The sequence below is a fragment of the Terrapene carolina genome, unplaced genomic scaffold (genome assembly GCF_002925995.2).
Source record: "Terrapene carolina triunguis isolate 2854851 unplaced genomic scaffold, T_m_triunguis-2.0 Scaffold93, whole genome shotgun sequence".
NCBI lineage: Eukaryota > Metazoa > Chordata > Testudines > Emydidae > Terrapene > Terrapene triunguis.
Window position 1 is genome coordinate 11,732,164 of NW_020664444.1, and position 14,076 is coordinate 11,746,239.

General features: G+C 52.0%; 1 protein-coding gene across 1 annotated transcript; it reads right to left on the minus strand.

Annotated features, from left to right (window-relative positions):
* Nucleotides 1-10,998: 10,998 nt before the first annotated feature.
* Nucleotides 10,999-13,649, minus strand: ELFN1 (extracellular leucine rich repeat and fibronectin type III domain containing 1). Its single transcript, XM_024215062.1, has one exon. It carries the CDS (start codon nucleotides 13,587-13,589, stop codon nucleotides 11,199-11,201), a length of 2,391 nt encoding a protein of 796 aa, XP_024070830.1. The 5' UTR covers nucleotides 13,590-13,649; the 3' UTR covers nucleotides 10,999-11,198.
* Nucleotides 13,650-14,076: the final 427 nt, after the last annotated feature.

Consider the following 14,076-nt stretch of genomic DNA (forward strand, 5'->3'; position numbering starts at 1 on the left):
GCATTGGCAGAGCTGTTTTGGGGAAGGCTGCTAGGCCCCTGCCCACCCTATCTTTACCGTGTGTGCGTCTACTCAGAGGAAACAAACAATGGGATAGCAAGAGGTGCTGCAGATTGCCCGAAGGCCTTGGCAGAGTCAGGAGGGGAAGAGGGCTCTGTGGTGATCTACATTACAGACCTGTGTTCCCGCCGTGTCTGCACCCTGTCCTTAGCCCCAGCGCAACCGCTTGGGAGGCCCGATCTGGAACAGCTGAGGCTGTATCAGCTGGCCTGTCAGAGATGTGCAAGGGGAAGCTTGAAGAGTAATTCCCACCCTATGGCAGGCTGTAGGCAGCGCTGCTCCACCAGCACTCACGGAAGCCAGAACCTTCTCCAGCTACTAGAGAGAAGCAGTGGCACTCGGCTGTCATCGCAATGGGTGCAATCAAAATACCCAGAGAGTCACTCCCCTTGTGTGAGGTGGATGAGATGGGGACTTGCTGGGGCATTACAGAGCTGTCCCCTGGCTTGATTTGATGCAGGTTAGCAGAGTCCAAATATTGCTGGTGTCTGCCTGATCCCTATGCAGCAGCTCTCCATGTGTCCAATGAGTTAGTGACCTTCCTCCAATTCCTAATGGCCATAGCCACTGTCACCATCGCCATCAGCAGACTCAGCTGAGAGGTCAAGGCCATACCTGGAGACTCAACTGCTCTCCAGCCCCTGCCCCTACAAGGGTGCTCTCCAGGAAAGGGCTGGCGAAAGACGCTTGTGCTGCTGCTTGCTGTTCTGTGTCATCTATGAATAAAGAGCCGACTTCCCTCTCCAGAGCAACCCAATTCCCTTAACGAAATGAAATGAGAGCGGCAGCTGCTAGCACTGTTTCCTTGGGGACCATGGGTAAACCCCATGGGTCCTCTCTGTTTGCTCTGTGGTGATCCAGGAGTATTCTCACAAGATAGCATCTGATTGGTAACTCAAACTCCCTAGCCATGTGCACCTTGCTTGCTACTCCCCCTGCTGGCCAGCCTGTAGTTTCAGCCAGGAAATGTTACTTTAGTAACTTACGGTGGGACCCAAACTCCAACTAACAGCCACAACCCATGGTTTGCACATGTATGTTGTGTGATGGAAATGTTTTGCACATGAGTGTGTGTGTGAGGGGCCCAAACAGGGGCTGTGCAAACCAGATAGGCATGCACCTTTTGGAAAAGCTGGCCCTAAATGTGTATCTATATATTTACATTCATTTTGTCTGATTTAGATCCCACTTGAAAATTGTGGGTTCCAGATTTCAAACAGAACTTGAAACCTGTGAGGTTTGAGTTCCTTTTGTCTCTGGTAACATGTGAGTCCTGGGCTGTCGGCTGCAAGGCACGAATTACCTTCAAACAAGAACCTTTGTTGTTTGCCTGGCATGGGATGTCGTGCAGTTAGAATGAGGGGACTTTCCATTTATTTCCCTTGAGGAATGATGCCTTAAATGAAAACTGTGTTGTACACATTTTGAAAAAGTTTCACCAAAAGCAAAAACTTGTGAAAGGTTTCGCTGTTTCCCAGCCGCTGCCGGGTTCCGATGATCCTTCCTTTTATTCTTACGGAAACAGAGCAGTTTTATAAAAGCAAAAGACCTCTCAGGAGAATTGGACATCGGGGAACTGGGTTAGGAATAATCTGGGTTAAATAGCAAGATGCAGGACCGGGGGGGGGGGGGGGGGGAGGGGACTGTCTGGTTCAGCCTTTGTGGAATCAGCTGCACTAATGACCTAGCCACCACCAAGATTTGTCCTCGTTTCTCTCTCTCTCTCCAGCGTTTCCTCACTCTTCTTTCCGAACCATTCTCTGAAAAGACCCAAAGAATCGAGGACTAGTTTTCCCCTCCTCTTTCCTTTTTTTCTGGCCTCCCACCCCGGCTCGTCTCCCTCACCTCATTCTCTCAAACACGCATTTCATCCCTTGCCCCCGCCCCCCAAATTCTCCCCTCTTCCAGCAGGGGGCTCGATTGTCACAGACCTCACAGCTGTCAGATGTTCCCTTTACCAGCTCCATTGGGACAGAACTCAGGAAGACGTTCTGCTCTGAAAACATCGACCCTTGCCACATGGGCTAAAGGCTGTGAGCTGTGGAAGAATTAGGGGCTTCTCTCCTGCAGCCTTTAGGGCAGAGGTTCCCAGGCTGTGCCCTGGGGATCACTTTCTCGTCGGTCATGGACAAAATGCCTGGTCTTATATCAGAAAGGACAAAGCACTGATCACAGCTGAAAATACATTAAATAGTTTCCTGGTGTTACTTTTCCATCAGCCCTATTGCTGTAGTTTCACAGGATGCAGTGAGCTCACCAGTTGATGGGGGGTGTCTGTATAGTGGTGAATGGGGGGGTGCAGACAGGCCCATATGGGGGAGAGTTGGCCCGGTGATGGCGAATGCGGGAGCAGAGGAGGGGAGAGGAGCCGGGCGTTAGTAATAGGAAGAAAGGTGGGTTCACAAGACTGCCTCTGTGCTCCAAAAGGGAGGTAATCTCACTCTTGACCACATCTGACATTCTATCCAGTAGGGAGCAGTGTTGCGTTAAACACACCAGCCAGTTCAGTCAGGTGGATGGCTAGAGGATTTGGAACATGGCTTGCACCCCTGCACAAGATTATGGTTGTCACCGATACATTCACATTTCCCTCGCGTGCACACCCTGCTCCCGAGCCGAAGCAGGTAAGGGCGAATCTCGGTTTCATAGCCACACTGGAGACTGTAATTACGTGGCAGGCTGTGGTACAGTGAGGGCTGTTGGAACAGGGACATCCTTCCCATTGGTGGCAGAAATAGGTTTGCTTAACAGGGAAATCTCTGCCCCCTGCAGGCAGACCAGTACCGGAGCCCCTCAGTGTGGGTGCCTCTGCCCCCACCATTCCTGTCTTCTGCAGCTGGCAGCACATCCAGCAGAAGAGCCCCCTTCCCAGGGTTAGTGATGACTGAAGACAACGCCCTTCAAATTCATCCAGGAGTCAGTATTTCCAAAGAGCAGGCACGAGGCTCTGTCTCTGTCTCTCCCCCTACCTACGCAGGTCAGGAAATTTCATGGGGCCATTCAAGAAAAGCCAGTGATGGGTCCCTCTGCTCCTTTTCTCTGTTTCCTAGCCTCAGGGAAACAACTGCTCACTCATAAAATCTCTCTTTTGACGGCTTTACTCTGTGCCTTCCCCAGCCTCTCAGGAGACTGCCTCCTGTCCAGCACACAGGGCACAGCTGTTCTCTCTCGCTTCCTCTGGCTCTCCCTTTGTAACTCCCAGCCTCTCTCTCTATCTCTCATCTCCCTGCTCCTTTCATCTCACTCCCTTGCTCCCTTCATGGCTTTCTTTGCTCTTTCCCTCTCTCCAGTGGCACAGTCAAGACTGCAAAGCGGAGTGACAACGAGCAGGCACAGCCGCATTGTTCTGCTCTCTCCATAGACACTGAGAGGCCATTGTCAATCTGGGGCATCTCTGTGGACGTTTATGCTGCTGTAGCTGGCAGCAGGAGCCGACCTGCTCTGTTTCTGTTTTGATTCGAAGGCCGCTGCTCCCCAGGTCCCCTCCAGGAGAAGCCCAAGCCTGAAGGAGATAGTGGAAGAAGTCCTTCTCCAGGCTCCCTTTCTCCTGGGCCTGTCAGAACTTCCACACCGGGTGGCTGACACCTGCGAATGGGCTATGGGGCTGCAAACCCCTTAGTAGATCTGGCTCCTGACATTCTCCTGCCTTTGCCATTTCTTTCTCCTCTCATTTATTTATGTGTTTATTTTTAAATTAAAGCACTGGAGACATCGTGTGGATTTGGTGTGGGTGGAAGTTACTGTCTATGCTGGAGTCCTTTATTTGTCCACATAGAATCATAGGATTGGAAGGGACCTTGAGAGGTCAGCTAGTCCGGTCCCCTGCACTCATGGCAGGACCAAGTATTATCTAGACCATCCCTGACAGGTGTTTGTCTGACCTGCTCTTAAAAACCTCCAGTGACGGAGATTCCACAACCTCCCTGGGCAACTTATTCCAGTGCTTAACTATCCTGACATTTAGGAAGTTTTACCTAATGTCCAACCTTAACCATCCTTGCTGCAATTTAAGCCCGTTGCTTCTTGTCCTATCCTCAGAGGTTAAGGAGAACCACTTTTCTCTTTCCTCCTTGTAACAGCCTTTTATGTACTTGAAAACTTCTTATGTCCCCTCTCAGTCTATATACATAATATCAGTTTTGGAGCAGCCCTGTAAACTTTGCATACAGACCAGCGGCTGCTAGTCTGCTTCAACCCTGCTCTGGAAGGACATCATCTAGCAGTAAGAGGGGGGCATTCAGCCTCCTTCCAGCCCTTGGCCTTTCTGCTGAGGCTACAAATAAGGCGGTGGGTTTTGTGCTGTGGCCACTTATACAGTGAGATCTGGACTTCTCGCTCTGCTTCCCCTCTTCCCAGCTCTGTGCCTCCCCAGGCATCTCAGGCCAAGGGAACATGACACATGACCACGCTCCTGGGTGTCTCTGTAGCAAGTGAGAAAGACGATCAATAGCAGGTGTTCCACACTGAGCATTGGCAGCTCCCCACTAGAGTTTGAGAACTCTGTAATAGAGCCTTTGGTTCCCATTTTCATTCTAGGCCTGACTGAAAGCCCATTGAAGTCACAGGAAAGAGGCCCATTGCTTTGAATGGGTGTCTCCATGCCAGGTAAGCGGCTTAGAATTTTTCAGGCCCCCATTTTGTCTGAAGAGCTGCTGACCCTTTGGTGACAAGCATTTAACATAGACTGAACAATGCTTCTGTGTCATTGTTTTCCCCCCGCCAGGGCTCCCACTGACTTCAGCTGGATTTGTGGGTGGTCAGAACTTCTGAAAATCAGAGTGATTTGCCTTTGGTCGTACAGGGCTTGTTCTATGACAACGCTGCAAACAGAGCCCAGATCTCCTGGGTCCCAGCCCAGTGCCTTAATCACAAGGCCATCCTTGCTTCTATGTTGTTCTCTGGGGCTGGGCAGAGAACCAGACAGATCTGCCTCTTCATTGGTCCATGGAGGGACCCTGACCTCTGTCTCCATTCTAGGAATGGGCTGGGGCCTGGACTTTCTGTGGCTGGGGAGGGGCAGCTATGCAGGTGGACTTCTGCACTCCTGTGTGCAGTTGAAGAGTAGGGTGCTTGTCTTCTGGCTGGTTTAAGCTGCTTCTCCACTCTGTGACGCCCTCGTACTTCTCGCGCCAGGTCTTGGTCCCTGAAGGCCGTGGGATTCCTCTGGGAGACTGACAGGAAGGATTGCTCACAGGGCCATAAACCTGGATGGGTTTTATCCCATCACAGCCCCTGCAGCATGGAGGCTCCAGGCTCTGTGTTCCCTTGTGTATTAAAACTTGCTCAAGAAAAGCCCCAGTGAGAGGTTCAGGGATCCTGACCCTTCAGCTTGTGCATTTGCTGTGGACTCTCAAGCCCAGGTGAGGCTGTGTTGTTGGAAGTGCAGGAGAACTAGTTGGGGTTACTACCCCGGGGCACTGCTCTTTCACTCTGAACCTCCCAGGGGAGGAGGAAGGTCAAGTGAGGAGAGGGGGACTTTTAGCTGGAGTCCCCTGTTGGGTCAGTTTGTCTCTGAGACACCTTGTGCTTTGGGGTGAAAGAAAAGCAAGTAAAATGAACGATCGCAAGGGCCATGGAGCAGGCTTGCACCAGGGACCGGGATCCAGCGCATTGCAGGGCAGGGGACTGGCTTACGGATAGACCCACCTGCTGTAGTGGTGGGGAAGTGCACCTTCACATGCGCCAGGGTCTGAGGAAAGCATTTCTGCTAGCAACATCTCATCTGTGCAAAGAGCCAGGAGATGGCGCATGCACATTGTCTACCACCAGAAACGGGAATATGGACTGCACTCATGCTACTGGCCAGGGAGCGGAATATGGGTCAAATACCTACACTATGGCCAGGGAACGGCCTATGGGGCACGTACCTTAATACTGTGGCCAGGGACTGGAATGTGGGACTCAGACCTTTGTGCTGAGGACTGGGCTCCGGGCGGTGGGGAACACCAATGCTTGTGTTGTGGCCGGGTTTGGGGAGTGTAGCTTGGCTTTTGCTCAGGCCCAAAAGAGAGAAATGGCCCCTTCATTTGTAACACCTATGCTATAGGGAGCTGGGGACAGTGCAACGTGGGGCTTTCTCCTTGGCCCCCGAGTCTTTGAGCCCCATCACTCACTGGCTAGAACTAGAGACTGGGCTGTGAGGAGCCTTCAGACTGTGCCAAGGCCTGCTATACCCGGAGTGCCAGGGTGTAGGGCACCTGTGTGCACTCACTGGCGCTGGCGTCTGACCTACATTGACTACACCCAGGCAGCTGCAGAGCCTTGGCTTCATAGCGTTTCCTGCCTTGTAACTGCCTGGCTACCTACAGCTCCTTGACTTGGGTTGTGGCGTGAAGACAGCACATACCCTTAGGCAGTGCTCTCTTCCTTGCCCTGTAATCACAGCTCATCCTGAGCTCCTAGGGCCAACTGAGTCTGTTATAAACTCCCCCGTGACTGAATGCCCCAAATCCTTGCACCTCAGGAGATGCTGCAAGCAGGCCAAGGGTGCCCTGCCCTCAATCAGTGTCTCTCTTGTTGATGTATCCCTCTGCAGTCCCAGTTCTCCAGGAGGCCCTCAGTAGATGTGAAAAGGGCGGGAACTTGGGTGACGAACTCGCTTAGTCATCAGTACTAAAGCAAGGGATGATATTTACTCCCATGGGGAAAAGGGTTGGAGCCAGGGATGGGATTCGGGGGGTGGGTGGTTTCCCTGCCCTACCCCCAGGGCTCACCTCTGTGACAGGTGAATAAGATGCAGGCCCTGGAAGCTGTGTGCCTGGCAGAAGCTCTGGGGCACTTTGAGGAGCTGATGAAACCTGCCTTTATTTATGCTGAGTGAATATATTCCTGGGGAAATTGTCTGTCTTTTATAATGAAACCCCGTTAATGGCTTGTTGTCTACACAAATAACCACGGGGAATGAACTCGTGCACTTCTCAGCCTGCTCTGTGTCTCCCTCGCTCAGCTCACTTTCTGAACAAACATAACCTTTTGCAAGAACGTCTGTCAAAATCACTCTGAAATATTGAAATAAGACAATAGGACACAGCCTGTTCCTGGGCCCTAGTGCCTGCCAGCTTGGGCTAAGTGTCCTCCTGAAAGGTGACTTGACAATGGCAGCCAGACACACGTTGGGAACAGAACACAGTGGGCTTTGCTTTGGATGCAATACTCAGGCTTTCTCAAATCACTACGTCACATGGCCGCAGGGCAGTGACTGTGTCAGCAAATGCGATGGCCACTGTAGGCTTAGGCCTGGTCTACACTTTAGGTTGACTTAGCTACTGTGGTCAGCGGTGTGAAATAGCCACCCACCACCCAACCAAGGTAGCTATGCCGACCTAACCACATGCGTAGGCACAGCTAGAGCAATGGAAGAATGCTTTGGTCAAGCTAACTACTGCCATTTGGGGAGGTGGTGGTCCTAAACTGATGGGAAAAAATGTCTTCCATCAGTGTAGGCTGTGTCTACACTATGGGGTGATGCCAGTACAGCTACAGTGCCGTAACTGTGTTGCTGTGGGCCCTGTAGTGTAGATATACCCTCAGAAAGAGCTCACCACGCAACCACCGTCTGTAGAAGCTGTTGTATTGACAGAGGGCACATTGGACAGAGTTCCAGTGTTACTACCTCAGGGATGCCCAAAAGATAACAAGATTGTGTTAATGTCTCCTTTGAAGCATGGTGGTGCCTCCATGCAGTACAATCTTATTCTCTGCTGAAATGCCATGTCAGGTGTGAGCCCAGTGCTTGGTGTGGGACTTGCACTCACAAGAGGAGCAGAGAGAGAACTAGCCATGTTTTGTATCATGCATGTCGCAGTCCGTCCCCCAAGCTTGTCACCATGAAAGATCCTGAGATTATCCACTGCTCTTCTCCTATAAAGGGCAGAACTCATTCCCCATGAGTTACAGCGGGTCTGAATTTACACTCGGAGGCTGCTTTTCCCTTCCAACTCAGCCCCTTCCTCACAACAGGGACTTCTCCATCAGCCCGGCACATGGGCTTAAGCCTCTGCAGTGGTGCCTGTCACTGTGTCCCAAGGTCCAAGCTCGACGTGGTGAGCTCTGTCTCGTGGAGGTTTTCTTGGGGCTGAAGAGATGTGGTTAATGTAGGTCTTGGCTTATTGGACACACTCGGGTGTTAGATACTGGCCCTGCAGCACCGGTTTTAATGTTAGAGCAATGGCTGGTTGAGACACAGGCTAGCCCCTGTGAAGGGCCACTGGTGCTTTAATTTCCACCTGGACATTGTCTCAGTGCTAGTTTGTCCTGCTGCAACTTGTTCCCGCTGAGCTTCTCAAAGGCTATTACACCCCTGTATGAACTGAGCCTCAAAACATGCCCCGTACCAAGTAGGGAAAAGTGCAGCCTCATTTTTAGAGCTAGGGAAACTGAGGCTCAGAGCTGTTATTCAGGCCCACATTTTCAAAATGGACTGCTGCTTTGGGGTGACTCACTATTTCGAGCTCAGCCAGAGACACCGAGAGCCTGACTTTTCAGAGCTGCTATGAATCTACGGCTCCCGCTCAGCAATTCACACATGGGCCCCAAGGTGCCGCAGGTCGGGCAGTGAAAAATGAGTGGCCACGTCTGCACTGCAGGGTATGTCTACCCTGCAGCTGGGAGTGAGCTGCCCAGCCCGTGCAGCTGGACGTGTACCAGTGAGGCTCACGCTAGTGCACTAAAAATAGCTGCGTGGACGGTGCGGCCCTAGTGGATGCTCAAGCGAGCCACTCTAGCTCAAGCCCACCCTAAGCCTGGGTCTGAGCTTGGTAGCTAGCCTGAGCCTCTCCCAGTGCCACAACATCCACCCAGCTATTCTCAGCATGCTAACCTTAGCCCCGCTATCATGAGTCTCTCTACCCGGCCCGGGAGGCTCCAGTCCCAGCTGCAGAGCAGACACAGTCTAAGTGACTTCCCCAAGGTCAGCATCTGAGCTGGGCGTAGACGCCTGGTGTCTTGCCTCCAGGCTCTGTACTAGACCACACGTCGTCGTCTTGCTAATGCCATCGATATCACTAATGCTGATGCTGCCAAAGTCAGCTGCTCTTCAGAGTGTGAGAGTGACCTTCCAAAGCCACGCGAGAGACTCAGTGGTGCCCATGCCTCTTCCGCCCCAGAGACACCACAGAGGTGCTCTCCTCGCCGAACTCGCCTGGGACGCTGCCCTTTGTGCGGCACAGAGCTCTGGAGAAGAGAGGGCTGTCTATTGCCCTCAAACAGCCAGTGCTGTCTCATGGGGGTGGGCAGGGCTGGGACGTCCCATGTATTGCCCTTCCCATTCATGTCCTTTCAATTTAGCTACCCTAGCCAAGACTGAGACGCCAATACCCATTGGAGCTATGTCATGCACCGGAATAGGAAAAAATGTAAGAGGCAGGGCTGAGGTGGTTAAGGGGTGCACAGGTCTGAGGGCCTGAAGTCACTTTCGCTTGGCACAGGAGCAGGCTCTGAATGTTTAGCACCTTTTCATTCATACTGGGGGAAAACCCACCACCTGACTGCATCTCTCTTGGAGGAGGAGATGGGGAGACCATTCACTTCCACCCCCAGAAGCACGGCTGACTACACTACAGAGTAAGGGGGTGAGGCAGGCTGACTCATTCACAATGATCGCTGCCATCCATTAACTATGCAGTACACTCTCGCTGGGGAATAGCAGATAAGTCATTCCTGCCGCTGCCTCCTCGTATGCTGTAGACATGCAGGAGGAGTATTTCACCATCACCCAGGGCAGGATCATTCCAACACAACTCGCAGGCTGCAGGAGGGCCAGTAGCAGGGGACAGGGCCCATATCTCTGGGATGGGCCAGTAGCTAGCGGTGCTAAAACATGCTCTGGGTCCATCAAGCTATTGGCTGGATGCAGGAATCACTGGGTGAGATCCTCTGGCCTGTGTAATATGCAGGAGGTCAGAGTAGATGGTGTCATAGTTCCTCCTGGCTTTAAAAAAATCAGTCTATACTCTAGTACCAATGACTTAGCCCTACCCTAACCTACCATTGCCCCTTCCCACAGAGACGGGGTCCATTTTATGTTCAGAATTTCCACTGCCTTCTAAATACATCCAGCTAGAGAGAGAGAAAGAGAGAGAGAGACTGGTGTGTTTATTTGGCAATCAAATGGTGCCTGGTCGGTTGCACCAAATGGGCAGAGAGAGGTCCCTCCACTCCGGTCCCCTTTCCAGCTCCCAGAGGAGGCAGGCTCCCATCCCTTGAATGGAATAACGAGAGGGACGCTGGTTTTCTATTAGAATGTGCCTTTTTTCGTAGTGCACTTGGAATCAATCAGAACTCGAAACACAGACATTCACCGGAGGGAAAAAACAAAACAAACAAAAAACCAACGCCCACCCTCCAAAATCCCACACCAGCATCAACCCCCCCGCCCAAACAAACAAACAAAAACACCCTCCAAATCAAATCCAACCTCTTTGTCTAAAATCCATGATTAAAACCTGGTACAAACAGGTGAATATATATATATATATTTAGTAGATGTAATATTATTTTTTCTCTCTCTTTCTTGTTATACAGCAAACATTGCAAATATAGAAATTTTCTCTGTACAGTAGGACAACTTCGGTTTACAATGCAACATGTGGTAAAACCTCCCAGTGAATAAACACATGAACGAGCCTTCGACTGGATGAAAGTCTAAGCTGGAAGACTCCATTTGCAAAAAGCCCAAAAGAACTTTCTCCTTCTGGTCTCTTTTTGGTTTTTGTTTTGTTTTGTTTTGTTTGGAAGGGAAGGAGAAAGAAGAAGACAAACTGTACACAAAGAATCCACAAAATCACAGAATAGGGAATCATGCGATGCAACATTGGAATACTCCAGACCTCAAATCTCTGCCCAACCTCCACCCCTTTTTATATATTTTTTCTTTTCTTAAAAAAACCAAAAACTTTTTTTTCACTCCATAGGTTTGTTTTTTTTAAGAGTCTTTGTGTTCACATTTGGTGCGTATCTCATAAACATGAGATCTTTTGTAATCTCTTTCTCTCTCTATATTATATAGACTAATTATAGATTTTTCTCATAATTTATGGTTGGTTGGTTGGTTGGCTTGTTTGAAAGACAGTCTGGATAAAAATAGCTGCTGCGGGTTTCTTTTGGTCCAGTTAGTGTTAAGTCACGAGCTGCGTGAGGACTCAGGACTTGTGCTGGGCAGACACACCTTTCCAGTAGTCTAGGATGTCGTGAAGATCCTCATCTTTGGCAAACTGGACCTTTTTGCGCAGGGCGTGGCCGGCCGCCATATATTCCTCCTCGTCTTTGTGCCGCTTCCGGTTGAGTTTGAAGCGCTCCCAGATGCTGTGCGATGGTTTGCATGTGTACTCTGGGCTGGAGCTGTAGCTCAGGTTGTGATACTGGGGAGAGAGCTGAGAGTAGGCCAGGTCTCTGGGGCGGGGTCTGGTCAAAGGTTCCAGAATGGAGGGCTTACGCCCGCCCATGCTGTCGTGCTGCTCCCCCTGGTGTGAGCCCGGGTAAGAGTGCCGATGTTCGCTGTACTGTCGGATCTTCTCTGCCTCTGCTCGCAGAATGGCCGCCGCCGGTGTCACAGTGAGGATGGTGTCTGCGGTTGGGGATGTCTTCTCAATGTACTTGGCTTCTGACTTGTGGCCGGAGCCCTCAGAGCGGAAGGATCTGGGGCTCCGTATGGAGCCGCTGGAAGAAGTGCTGGAGCGTTTGGGAGGTGCCTCCATGCTGTGATGTCTCTGCAGCGGGTGGCTGTAACTTTCCTTGTACACAGGGGACAGGAAGCCATGTTTGCCAGAGATCTGTTCCGATAAGAGTACCAGCTGAGGCTCGGCGGTGGAAATCGCCCCTGATTTCACCCCCTGGAAGGAGGTGGACTCTGATTTCAAGGCATCAATGCAGTTGTTGATAATCTGGTTCACCTTGTCCACCTCCTTCGTGATGGTGGAGATCTCAGCCACGGAGCTCTGGCTGTCAGGCGGCATGGACAGCTCACACTCTCGTCGCTCGGGCTGCTCTCCTGTCCGCACTTCCATGTAGTTGCCCTTGGTGGCCTTGGGGGTCTCGCTGCTGTCTATCAACTTGTACTGCTCGACTTCCCCAGCAGAGGGCAAGTAGGGGATGCGGGTCACTGTCTCCACACCCAGCATCTGCCCCTGGGACAGCTGGGTGATACTGGTTGTTTCTATCTCTGGCCCATACTTCAGCTCGATGATGGTCTTCTTCATGCTGCCAGCTGCCTTCTTGTGCTTCTCCTCCTGTTGACGCCTCTTACGGAGGCAATAGTACACCACCCCCAGAACAATTACCATGCCGAACAGGCAGCCCAGGATGGTCATGATATAGTGGGTGGCAGTGGAGGGAGTGGGCACTGGGTCCTCTCTGCTTATTTTGTTTGGGGAGAGGGTGAGGCAAGTGTGGTTGTACCTTAAGACGTGGTGGAGGGAGACCACACAGTAAGTGTAGTTTCTTTGTGCTACAAGGTTAGTCAGCTCAATGTCCTCCTTCTGTTTCTTCAGCTTGGTGACGATGGAAGAGAAGCCGTTCTCGTACTGGGCCAGGATGTACATCTTGCTGAACGGGTACGGGATCTGCACCGTCAGCGTGGCCGAGTTGTGGGTGAGATGCTTCACCCGGATGTTGGGGCGCATCTCCGTCTCACCCACGGGCGTGTGGAGGGAGACCTGGGGTGTCGTGCCGTCCCCGGAGAAACACTCTTCATCAGAGCATGGGCTTTCTGACGGAGCTGTGGTCACTTGGTACCTGGGTGGGATAAAGCGAGGTATCATGGTGTAGGAGCTGCCAGTGCAGAGGGTGGAGAGCATGCCCAGAGCATTGCGGTAACCAGTCCGGCCTTGGCCTAGCAAGAAGTAGCCAGTGTAGTCTGGCGGGGAGTCGCACTGCATGCGGTCATAGGTGCGTGTCATGTTGGTGAAGCCTTCCAGCCATTGCAGGAAGCCTAGGAGTTCACAGGAGCAATAGAAGGGGTTGCTGTAGAGTTCACAGACTGAGAGTTTGTTCAGGCCCCTAAAGGTGTTGCTGTCCAGTCTCTGGATCCTGTTCATGGACAAGTCAATGTTCACTATGTTGGGGCACTCCCAGAAGGCATTGGGGGTGACTGCCTCAATGAGGTTAGCCTGGAGGTAGAGGTACTCCAGCTTTCCTAGGCCCCGGAGGATTCCCTCGGTCAGGTTCCTCAGGCGGTTGTAGCCAAGCTGCAGCACCTGGAGGTTAAACTGTCCTGAGAAGGCACCATCCTCGATGTAGGAGATTTCGTTCTTCGTCAAGTTGAGGTATGTCAGGTTACCGAAGCGGCTGAGTGAAGAGTACTGCACGCTTTTGATCTTGTTGTCGTTCAGTCGCAAATCCACAATGGTGCTGTTGATTTGCTGAGGGATGGACTCATAGGGGGGCTGATTCTGGCTGCAGATAGCCAGCCAAACGAAGCCCTTGTCGCCCTCGATCAGCCAGCAGTCTGCCCGCACCCCGCCAGCGTGCAGCAGAGAGACGGCCGCCACGCACACACACAGCGCTGACGTCACTGCCCACCGACGACCTGCCATCTGGAAGGGCAACGCGGAGAAGGAGTTCCCTTATCTGCTGGAAGCGGGGTGGGGTGCTGAGTCGGAAAGCAGGGAAGCCTTGGGTTAATGTTCCTTGGGCACCTTTGCTTTTCTCTCCCTTCTCCTCATGGTTTGGATCCAGTGGGAAGTGTCCAAAGGAAAAGGAGAACCTCGTTGTCCAAGCTGCCCAGTGACCACCCACGGGGTGCCACCACCACAGGCTTATGGGGGGCGATCCTATGACATTGGCCCTTCTGGCATCTTGTCGGGCTTCCGCTGAAGTCAGGCGGGGCTGGGTAGGTACTTGGAAGGGGACTCTCTCTGGTTTAGAGACAGGCTTTTCTTTCACTTTCTACAGTGCCTCTCTTTGTTTTCTTTTTGCTGCCCATCTCCAGGTTGGCACCGGGCTTCTTCTCCATCTGCCTCTCCGTGCATCTGTCTGTCTGTCCCTCTCAGCGCCCTTGTCTGGTCAATGGGCTCACCTGCA